This window comes from Capra hircus, chromosome 2, assembly GCF_001704415.2.
Source record: "Capra hircus breed San Clemente chromosome 2, ASM170441v1, whole genome shotgun sequence".
NCBI lineage: Eukaryota > Metazoa > Chordata > Mammalia > Artiodactyla > Bovidae > Capra > Capra hircus.
In genome coordinates this window covers 59,285,188-59,297,700 of record NC_030809.1, presented here as the reverse complement: position 1 = coordinate 59,297,700, position 12,513 = coordinate 59,285,188, and the positions used below count along the sequence as shown (strand labels likewise).

The following is a 12,513-nucleotide window of genomic DNA, read 5'->3' as shown; positions in this document are numbered from 1 at the left end:
AGAGCTTTGACTTAGCATCTTTAAATAAGCATAAGCATGAATGCATCCTGTCCATTTTAATGGCTGTAGAGTTGTATCATAGCTTATAGCTTGTCATAAAATTATAAATATTTTATTTGTAAATGATATTTTAGCATTAGAAAAAGTGTTGCAATGAATAATTCTAAGTCTTGACATACTTTTAAAAAAATTTTAATTATTAGTATTTCTATTTCATAGCTTTCTAGTGTAGGATTGTTAAATCATCCACTTTTTTACTTTGATAGATGTAGCCAAATTGTGGAAGGGACTTTGGACTTTATACAGACCACAAAGGTATTAGTTCAGAGCTGGCCTCCCTGACCCTGGGGTGAGCAGGTGGCTTTACCACAGAACTCACTAGATCTGCAGAATTCATTTGCATCAAAACAGTGCCACACAGACACTTCAGCTGACCCAACTTATGATTGCCAGGGAGAAGGATGGGGAAAAGGAATAGCTAGGGAGCTGGGAATGGACAGGTACACACTGCTATATTTAAAATGGATAATCAACAAGGACCTATTGTGTAGCACAGGGAACTTTGCTCACTGTTATGTGGCAGCTTGGATGAGAGGGGAGTTTGGGGGAGAACGGGTACATTCATATGTATGGCTCAGTCCCTTTGCTGACAACATGGAACTACCACAACATTTTCAATTGGCTATAGTCTAATACAAAATAAAAAGTTAAAAAAAAAAAACAAAACAAAACAAACAAACAAACAAAAAAAAACCAGAGCCACACAGGGAGACATTAGTTGCAACCTCTTTTCACTCAGAAGTTTCTAAAACCTTTTGCCAGGTGTGGACAGCTCTGACAGGACCCTGGTGATGTTGGATCCTCCTTTCATTTTTTTTTTTGTTTGTCATTTCTACTGTGCCTGTTGGTGCTCCAAGTGACATTCATGCTATTTACAAATAAACCCCAGTGTCTTGGCCTTGTTTTCAAAGAGTCTTCATTATTAAGAAGAAGGAGGAGAAAGAGGAGAGAGTAAGGAGAAGAAGAAAAGGAAGAATTAATTTTCTCTCTTTTGTAAATCTGTCATAGATTTTTAGTGAAAATATTACAAAGTAATATATGTAATAAATACACAGAACACACAAATATGGCTACTTATTCTGGCTGCACCCTCATTGTCTGTATCTAAACTGTAATGTATCTCTATATCATATTTTATTTTGTAATGGGATGATCAAATCTTGAATTTGTCACTTACTATCATTTAGCCTCTCTGAGTTTCAGGTTCTTATTTGATTTAAGGAAATGCAAAGAAACAGAAGAAAAGAATGCCCATATCTGGGGAGTGCTGATTGAGTTGGCATGAATTTACTCATCTAGAAGATCTACCAGATATTTAGTTCTCAAAAATGTGTTAGTCATTGGTTTTATTATTATTTTATTACTTTCACAGCATCTTAAACTAAGAGGCAATATCAATTTATAGAATTTAGACTAACTTCTTTTTGTTTGTTTTTAATTTTCATTGGAGTATAGTTTTTTCTTTTTTACAATGTTGTGTTAGTTTCTACAGAAAGATGAATGAACACACATATATATATCCTTTCTTTTTTGGATTTCCTTCCCATTTTGGTCACCACAGAGCATTGAATAGAGTTTCCTGTGCTGTACAGTAGGTTGTCATTAGTTAACTACTTTAATTAAATTCTACAAAAACTGTGCATACCTATATGCAATAAAATAAGAAAATGAGCTAGTGTATGAGTAATCAAATATATCACTCATCCATCATACTCTAAGTAAAATAAGGAAAGAGCACTGAAGACCTCTCTCCCTAGAATTAGACTGCTCTCTGAAATTTCCCTGGTAAAACTCATGCTGTCATGGTTGGGGCTGGGTCTGCCAGCTAGAGATAAACCAGAAGATTGCTTGCTAAATGTGTCACCAAAGAGTTTGTGGGCTCCAAGAATTCCTGTCAAGGTGACCTATGTGTAATCTCAGAGAATGCAGGGCTGGAAAATGATTGCAAATTAGAGAACTGAAACCTAATCAATTGAAGTGTATCTTGTGTGGAGAAAGCCTGTGTGAACAGAATGGGAGAGTCAGCCTGAGACCCAGGAGGACAGCTCAAGGACTCAGGACTGGGTTTTTCTGGCTCTGTCTGGAGATGTTAGATAAACATGGGCAACACAGCTTCCACTCATGAGACAGCCACTCTCTGTAAGAAGCACACAAGGCCTGGAGGATAGAAAAGGACGCTGGTTACAGCAGAAGCTCTGCTTTCCATCCTAGCTTCTCCTGGCCTTCTCACATGGCTCATCAGCTAAAGAACCCACCAATAATGCAGGAGATGCATGAGATGTGGGTTCGATCCCTGGGTCGAGAAGACCCCTGGGAGAAGGACATGGCAACCCATTTCAATATTCTTGCCTGAAAAATCCCACAGACAGAGGAGGCCAGTGGATTATGGTTCATGGGATTGCAAAGAGTCTGGGATGACTGAAGTGAGTCAGCACACACTAGCTTCTCCAGTTGCCAACACCATCCCCTGAGAGGTCACCTCTTTCCTTAGTTTCCTCTGCTTGCAAGCAGGCAATGTTATAACACCATCGTAGGACTGTTGTGAGGGTGGAATGAGATCAGATGCAAAACTCTTTTTTGTGTGGTTACCTGGCCAGGGAAAGGCAAGAGGTGGCTCCCATCTCAAGTCTTGCAATGTGAGATGCTCAGTGGAATCCCAGAGCCAGCAGTAGGGTCTAAGAATAGCAGCCCCACACCCATGCAGGGCCTCTATCCTATGGGCCTTTTTCTTTTAGGAAGAATTTCTCTTATAAAGAGAGATGTTGTGGGGAGGGAGGTGGGAGGGGGGTTCATGTTTGGGAACGCATGTAAGAATTAAAGATTTTAAAATTTAAAAAATAAGAATAAATAAATAAATAAAATTTGCATTTAAAATGCAAATAATATATCTAAAAGTTATTTTGATTGAAGCTGAGAAAAAAAAAAAGACAAGGGTGGCTTTAAATAGCGATTTTTGTCTACTCTAATATGTTAAGCATTTTGAAATTTGGACCCTTCCTGTAAGAGATTTCTTTACAAGGTTTGAAGCAATGAAGCACATCTTGTCCACACGTGTGTCCATGTTTCTGAGCATGTGGAGAAGTGTGTGAGGGGACAGGGCTAAGGGGGGAGCAGCCAAAGCAGGTCAGGTAACTCTCACCCAGGCCCAGGCAGACTCTGGGCCTCAGAACAGAGCTGAGGCCAGGAGGATGAGGATAAGGCAGTGAATAGTGGTGTGAAAAAGGGAGCTTGATGGACATTGTTGATCAACAATGAGGGAGAAACTGAGGAAAAGAGGAGAAATGAAGCCCCATAGGTGTTCCACCTCAGCAGCTGGGGAGCCCAGGGCCAAGTCATTCACAGAGTAACAAGTAGGGTGGCCAATCCCTGGGAAGGTGACCAGTGGAGGAGGTTTGGGCATATGAGTTAGAGATAACTATTGACATGTGAAAAGATGTTTCACAGACAGCTGAATGAATATGTATTCATGACAAAATGCATGTGAGTGTGTGTGTGTGAAACAGGGAAGAGGGCAACACCAAGGTGCTGCAGTATGTGGAGTAAGGCGGACACTGACATATTCTGTGGAAAAGAGCAATTCAGTGACATTTCATGGGTGTGGAAGGAGAAAAGGCTAATTTTGTTTAGGCTGGGAAGAAGGGTGAGAGAGGAGAAAGTACGCAGACATTCTGTGAAGAGATTTTATGGCACTACCGAATCTTCCTTCCTTTCCTGTCCTATCAGGAACAGGTTAATCAAATGATGACTACAAAAACCTTAATCCTTGCTAATACTTTTAAAATTCCATTTTATACTCATAAGCTCTGTAAGGCCATTTGCATTTCTTACTAATGAAGTAGCATTGGGTAAACTTTGACTGTATTCATATACCAAGACCTGATTTTGTTTTTTCACATCTACGTGAGACAATCCCTGTGCCTTCAAGTTTAAAAAATATTTACAGAAAAAAATACAGTTTCCAAAAATATTAAATATATGCCAACACTGTCTTATTTTTCCCTTCATGTAAGAAACATGGGCATAAGAAAAACAAATAATGCATACTAAATGCATATATGTGGAATCTAGAACAATGGTATAGATGAATATTTGCAGGGCAGGAATAGAAATGCAGACATAGAGAACAGACACGTAGACAAAGTGGGGCAGAAGGGTGGGATGACTTGGGAGATTGAGACTGACATATATACACTACAGTATGTAAAATAGGTAGATAGTGGGAAGCTGCTGTATAGAGCAGGGAACTCAGCTCTAAGATGACTTAGATAGGTAGGATGGGGCAGGGAGTGGGAGGTCCAAGAGGGAGCAGATATAGGTATATGTGTGATTGATTCACTTTGTTGTACAGCAGAAACTAACACAATATTGTAAAGCAACTCTATACACCTTGCTCCCAAAAAGAAATGCTAGGAACTGAAATAAAGACTCCAGATAGATATGGCCTGATCAGTGGAGGGGGGGCATAAGTGAAGGGACATTATCCTCTGGGGTAGACTACAGTGATCACAGTCAATGTTTTCACATTTTCAACCAAGTGACCCTGGAGCTTTTTTGTCAATCAAGTGACCCTGGAGCTTCTTGCCATCTGATCCCTTAGGTTGTTTTTGTTTATCTGGAAGTCTTAATAAGGAAGACAAGAAGAAAATAACTGTCTTACCCAAAGTTAAGTTATAATTTCTGGCAAATATCAATGTGGTATTTAGACTTGTTGGGTTGTTTGTGGGCATTATCCAGCCTTTCTTCCTTCACATCCACAGCAAATGGACAGTATTATGTAACCCACTGAACAGAAAGGTGTGCAGAGTCTCTTGAGACCAGTCCTTTCAGATTTAAACAAAAGCTTCTGAGGGACCTGAAGCCTTGAGTTCTTTGCATAATTTTCTAGGCTTATCTACTTTATGAATAATATGTTACTGGTTACATTTGAGTGACTGAGAGAAGAATATAAAAAGGAAAAAAAAATTCCTCATTTAATCAGCTGTCACCCAAGTGATGCTATAAAATAATTGCAGCAGTTACTCAAAAACTAGCTGATGGAAAAATGGCAGCATATAAGTTTTTGCTACACTTTAATGACACATTAAGAAATCAGTGACCTCTGCTCTGCAGTCCTGATTTTGGTTAATTCTTCAGATTCAGATAGTAAAACTAAAAACGAGACTATTTTGGCTAATTCTATGCCATAAGCTTGCTCTTGAGAAAATTTGAGTCTTTTTCTTAATGTTCGTGTTTTATCATTAGTACACATGCATGTCTTTTTTGAATTATTTTTATAGTTTTTAATAAAATATAATTGCTTTACAGTGTTTTACTAGTTTCTGCTATACAGTGAAGTGAATCAGTCATGTAGATATCCACATACCCCTCCCCTACTCCTCACATTGCCTGGAGGAAATGGTGAAAATGAAACTGTTAGTTGCTCAGAAGTATCTGACTCTGTCACCCCATGGACTATAGTCTGCCAGGCTCTTGGCTCCATGGAATTCTCCAAGCAAGAATCCTGGAGTGGGTAGCCATTCCCTTCTCCAGGGAATCTTCTTGACCTAGGTAGGGGTTGAACCCTGGTCTCCCACATTGTGGGCAGATTCTTTACTGTCAGAACAACCAGGAAATCAGCCATATGTATACATATACCTCCTCCCTCTTGGACCTCTCTCCGTCCCCCATCCCACTCCTCCAGGTCATTACAGAGCAGAGCTGAGCTCCCTGCGCTATGCAGCAGCTTGCTGCTAGCTATTCACTTTACACATATACAGATGATACCACTCTAATTATAGAAAGCAAAGAGGAACTAAAGAGCCTCTTGATGAGGTTGAGAGACGAGAGTGAAAAAGCTGGCTTAAAACTCAATATTAAAAAAACTAAGATCATGGCATCCAGCCCCATAACTCCATGGCAAATAGAAGGGGAAAAAAGTAGAATTAATGACACGTTTCCTCTACTTGGGCTCTAAAATTACTGTGGATGGTGACTGCAGCCATGAAATTAGAAGACAGTTGCTTCTTGGCACGAAAGCTATTACAAACCTAGACAGTGCATTAAAAAACAAAGACATCACTTTGTCAACAAAGGTCTATATAGTCAAGGCTACAGTCTTTCCAGTAGTCAAGTACAGAGATGTGAACTGGATCTATGCTGAAGAATTGATGCTTTTGAACTGTGGTGACGAAGGAGACTCTAGAGAGTCCCTTGGACAACTAGGAGATCAAACCAGTGGATCTTAAAGGAAATCAACCCTGAATACTCATTGGAAGGACTGATGCTGAAGCTGAAGCTCCAATACTTTGGCCACCTAATTTGAAGAGTTGACTCACTGGAAAAAACCCTGATGCTGGGAAAAATTGAGGGCAGGAGGAGAAGGGGATGACAGAGGATATGGTTGGATGGCATCACCAATTCAATGGACGTGAACTTGGGCAAACTCTGGGAGATGGTGAATGACAGGATGCAGTCCATGGGGTTACAAAGAGTCGGGCATGATTTGGTGACTGAACAACAACAGTGTGGTAGTGTAAATATGTTAACTGTAATCTCACAATTCATCTTATCTTCCCCTTCCCCTCCCTGAGCCCACATGTCCATTCTCTATCTCTGTATGTCTATTCCTGCCCTGGAAATTACCATGACATACCAAACTACCTGGAAATTATATAGACATATAGAATGTGTCTATAGTATATTCTTTGTGCCCTTTGAGCTTCCGTAGCTAGGACTCTGACTGGCCTGCTCAGTCATGCCAGCTGTGGGGCTCCTTTTCTTATTTCCCCTTTAGAAATCTTTGTATTTAATTTTTTTAAATTTTGTATTGGGGTATAGCTGATTAACAAACAATGTTGCAATAGTTTTCAGCGTACAGCAAAGGGACTCAGCCCTACATATATGTGTATCCATTATCCCCCAAACTCCCTGCCAACATTTTTATTTCAAAGGTGACTGGGAATTTCAATAGCTATTTATTGAATCCCTATTATGCAATAGTTGACTTGTTAACTTTTATATACATTATCTATTTTAACTTTTTACAACAATATCAAATTAGTATTATTATCCCCATTTAAGAGATCAGGGTTAGCAAGAAGATCCAACCAGTCCATCCTAAAGGAAATCAGTCCTGAATATTCATTGGAAGGACTGATGCTGAAGCCGAAACTCAAATACTTTGGCCACTTGATGTGAAGAACTGACTCATTTGAGAAGACCCTGATTCTAGGAAAGATTAAAGGCAGGAGGAGAAGGGGACAATAGAGGATGAGATGGTTAGATGGCATCACTGACTCAATGGAAATGAGTTTGTGTAAGCTCCGGGAGTTGGTGATGGACAGGGAAGCCTAGTGTGCTGCAGTCTATGGCGTCACAAAGCATCAGACACAAATGAGTGGCTGAACTGAAGAGCTTAGGAAATTGAGTCGCCCAGTGACCTCATGACATCATACAGATAGTGTGCTGAAGCACAGGGATTTAACCTGTGCCCTCTAGCCTAATTGCATTGTCTTCCCACCACAACAAAATCATTTCTGTACTTAAAAAGTACATCAGCACCCTTTAGGAAGAGTCTTGTATGTTGTTCCAAAGAAAGACAAAGTCTGTAAAGTGTTTGCCCTTGAGAAGACAAGCTCTTCTCAAAAGCCAAAGAAAAACAACTTCCTGTGTAGAACATCAACTCTGCAGCTGCAGACTTCCTGTCTATTAATAGGTACACCATAATTTGTATCATTTTTATGCCATCTCCCCAAATATTCTACCCATTAATTCTTTGAAGTGTTTTAATCAGTCTTGTCATTCACACATTGAATTAAATCCAGTTTTATTCTCCGTGCAACCCTAAGTGCATGAATAAATTTGCAAAGTCCTTTATGCCTAAGGGGCCTGCAAGACACCCCTCACCTGTCTTATTGGCCAGTGCAGTGTTGGTTACTAGCACACTTGTTTTTTTTTAAGAATTTTAAATCCATTTTTAAGATTTAAAAATTGAGTAGTTTTATATTGATATTCCAGTCTGGCCCACTGGTCTTACATTTGTGAAGAGCATAATTACTTGTTAGAAATGGCCATAACTGCCTCCTGAAGACAGAACATCATCTTTATCCCAGTCTTCCTCTCTTTCTCCCTCTTTTCCCACCTGGTACTGAAGCTGTGTGTCAGGTTCCACTTATCATAACATAAAGGTGGCTTCACTCATTTTTATTATTATTTCTTTTGCCCCTGTAGTCATTTGAGTTTATGAAGTTCTTTTTCTCTGTTATTTGAAAGATATTTTTATTCTTAGAGCGATTTTGTGTATTCCAACACTTTGATAGAAGGACATCAAATTGATGTAGAAAACATGCCATAGTATATGAGGGAAGCCGTGGTTGACATTGATCGACAGACTCCAGAATCTACCATTTCCACCTTGAGAATGAAAAAAAAAAAAAAAACAAAACCCGATGGAGAAGTAAGATCCTATAGAGTTTAAATTTAAGTCTCTTCAGGAGACTATATGGGTTTGGCCTTTATTCTACTTTGGTCCCTTGAAATTTGCTTTGCAATGTCTCCTAGAAAAAATATTGGAACATGAAGATTCAAATTTTGTACTGTCTGTCTAACATTCATAGATGTGCTTTCAAATAGACACAAAAACTTATTCCATATCCTCTGATTAGCTTCTAAATATGGTACTCAAATTATGGATAACAGTTCATTTCTTTACATTTTGGGTGATTAGACTACATATATTATATATGTAATATATATTAATGTATTATATATCATATAATAATATATAACTATTATAAATTATTAATATGTTGATATTATATAATGATTATATATAATTATATTATGTGTTATATAACAATATATTAAATATATTAACATACATTATATATATAAGACTATAACAGTATATGAAGAAAGTTAAGTCGCTCAGTTGTGTCTGACTCTTTGTGACCCCATGGACTGTAGCATACCATGCTCTTCCATCCATGGGATTTTTCATGCAAGAGTACCGGAGTGGGTTGCCATTTCCTTCTCCAGAGGATCTTCCGAACCCAGGAACCAAATTCTGGTCTCACGTATTGTAGGCAGGTGGCTGTCTGAGCCACCAGGGAAGTCCATAATGCTATATGTACAGGTAAATATTTGATTTGTTTATAACCAAAGTGAATTAGTGCATTTTTCTACAAATCTCAGGAGTTGGATGCCTAATCTTAACATTTAATTTTCCACAGCATTCTATGTACTATGGAGATCTCCAAGACAGAATTGTAACTAGGTGTATGAAAAGATGAATAGACTTGCCTCAGGCTGCAAAGTGATTTGGGGACGAGGATGAGAACTCAAATGAATGCTAACATTGCTATTTTTGAGCATTTACCATAGATCGGGTACCATGCTAAGTGACTGTATCATCTCATTTAATTCTTTCTATAACTCTGTGGTATAGACATTACTTCCAGTTTTCAACTGAGGATACTGTGGAATCTTAGAAACAAAACAATTTGCCCAAAGTAGCACAGTTGGAAACTGGGGATCAGGGATTTCAGAACAAATCCATGTGCTTTTAAAGCTTTATCCTTAAAGCACTACATTACGCTACGTGGTCCTTGCCATACTTCCCCAATTCATAATTAGACACACTATTTTCTTTGTCTCTAGACTCAGAGCTGTAAATAATATGTGAATGGTGATGAAATACAACGTTGATATTGAATGTTTTGACAGCTGTGTTGAATTATTTGTAACTACAGAGAGAGGACCACTATTAATTTGCTCCTTCGTGCTCTTATAAAAAAACTACTGCATCATACACTTTTCCTTGATCATTGTGACATGGTGTTCTGCCTCCCAGTTCTTAGGTATAGACAAGATGTTCCAGCTTGTGGTTACCTAAGTCTGCGTGGGTGGGGAGTTCAGCCCATCCATGTGTAATTTTCAAACTGCCTCATAAGATTCAATACATTTCATATTAACATTAATGATGTATTAATGATGTATACTTGTTAAATTTAAGGTTGCGCTATACACTAAGTAACTAGACCTCTGCCCCTTCTGCCATGTGACCATAGGCAAGTTATCCCATATCTCTGAGCCTCAGTTTCCTCATTTGTGATGGAAATAATGGTACCCATTGCATAAGGGTATTACCGATCCCCTAGTATATTTCTGGCTCTAAATAGCTGCATATTCATTCAATGTCAGTTTCTTACCTACATTTTTTTAACTATCAGTTAAATGGTATGTCCTTGCCATTCATCCAAAGTCACAACTCAAAAAAACAAAAAAAAAAAAGGTGGGGGGAGGGCGTGTTAGGCTTAACCCCATTCATTTTTAATTTTCTTGTCAAAAGCTGACTAATCAGTTTCTTAGTTGCATAATTAACAGAGACAAAGCCAGAGTCATTAATTAACAAAATCTCTAAAATGCAGCAGAGAAAAATGAAACCAACAAACTACCTAGAGTTAAAAGGTGAAAAGAAACACCCTAAGCTGATTAAAACCTGTTGGCAGGTGGCTGAAACAAGTCCTTGGAGTGATTTCAAGAGGCTTTGTGATGCCTATTTCAAATTTGTTACTGAGATAGCTGATTTCTTCATAGTAAGAGAGGCAATGTTTCATGTTCTTTCAGTGCTGCGTTAGGCAGGTGGGGTGCTCTCAAGCTACAAAAAGCAGCAACAAGCTCTGTAAGCTATTGACTTTTCTGGAAAGACTTAAGGAAGATGTAAAATCTACTTGTTTTTGGAAACTGGCCACGGACTTTGTAATTGGCATCCCAGACTTTCACACATAGATGAAAGGCCTTCTGTTAGTCTCCTCTCTGCCCTCACCCTGTTGCAACTACCCAAATCACTTTTGAAAAGAGGAGACTTGGTACAGAATCCCTAGATTATCCACATTTTTCTCCTCTTTTTTTCTTAAATTTATATTTTTCAGGACAAATGATACTGGCTTTCTTTCCTTCAAAGACCACTTGCCTGTCACTCAGATAGTTATCACTGATACGGACAGAACAAACTCAGAAGCTGCTTGGAGAATTGGTCCCTTGCGTTGCTATGGTGACCGTGAGTACTAAATTGAAAGAAGCTTTCTCTCTCCTTACATAAGCTCAAGATGTTTTATTCCCTTATCCTTTTCCCCTGCAGTGTCCCCTAGTCCTGAAAATTATCCACATATCCAGTGCTTTCTTTAACTCATTCCATGCTAAGGATTTCTTTTTCATTTGCAGGACACTTTTGGAATGCAGTATCATTTTATACAGAAGCCTCTTACCTCCACTTTCCTACCTTCCATGCGGAATTCAGTGCTGATATTTCCTTCTTTTTTAAAACCACTGCTTTATCTGGAGTTTTCCTAGAAAACCTTGGCATTAAAGACTTCATCCGACTGGAAATAAGCTGTAAGTTTTCTCATTTATGAATCTAATGTAACTGATCAACAGAAGTTTTAATCTTATCTTTTCCACAAGCAACTAGTATATATTTCAACCGTCAAGTTAATTTCCCTGGGTATCTGTCAAATTAGCAAAGGTAATTTCTAGTTTCTTCTTATAGGTTTTTTTTTTTTTATTACCTAGCAGTATTTAAAGAGTCATCCTCTCTTCAAACTAGTGCATTCCCCAAATTCCCATAGATATTTATTTGCAGTGTTCTTTATCTGATCCATGGGCATTTATTACATCTTTTTTAAATTTTCACACCACTACAATCTCTATGGAATGATGAGAACACTAGTATTCTGCATTCTGTTTATACTCAGGGTCAACTTTGTTGCCATACTTTTGCTCCGCAAAGTGTTTCCTGACTTATTTCCCATCATTAGGAGTATGTGTCTACACAATCATTGTTTCTCTACCACTTTACCATGAACAGGGGTGTATCTAGTGAATTTTATGTCAAGATGTGAATAATTTTTTAACATTCCTTTTCCTATAAACAAAGTATATTCAGAAATAATCATGAAGTTAAATGAAAGGTAATAGAACTGCATATGGAGAAATGTTTTATTAATGAAACTTTACATGTAATCATGCCAATAAAAAATTCCAGTAGAAAAAAGACAATACCTTAAATAATTTAATCACCTTAATTAATTTTTTATATAAAAGGGAAAATACCTACATATTGATCTGTCACGGGAATAGTAGTAACATTAAAATTTCTGTTTCTTAGGCTTGACTGATGCAAATTTGTGAATGATGTCATCAAAACTGATTTTCTTTGCATGTTCATGTTCAAAGGAGAGCATAATGAGATTTATCCATTCATCTTCTCTCATGCTGATACTTAATAAAGGGTACTTTTTATTAATTTTAAACTGAAAATATGTTGCACATTAAGCAATAGATATATACATTTTAGGAAAGATTGATTTTAAACATAAGGCTAAATTTGATAGACATTCATGAAAATTCCATTTTATGATAAATTTCAGAAGCTGCAGCGCTTTCTATTTTTTCACCATCGATGCTAACAATTTC

The 12,513-nt window shown here is 37.9% G+C and overlaps 1 protein-coding gene across 1 annotated transcript in view; it reads left to right on the top strand.

The window, feature by feature from the left end:
- Positions 1-12,513, top strand: part of CNTNAP5 (contactin associated protein like 5) — a 1,089,942-nt gene that overhangs the window by 881,917 nt on the left and 195,512 nt on the right. The window contains exons 15-16 of the mRNA XM_018061606.1: positions 10,971-11,098; positions 11,263-11,433. Coding sequence (XP_017917095.1) covers positions 10,971-11,098; positions 11,263-11,433 — 299 coding nt within the window. The remainder of the gene's footprint in view (positions 1-10,970; positions 11,099-11,262; positions 11,434-12,513) is intronic.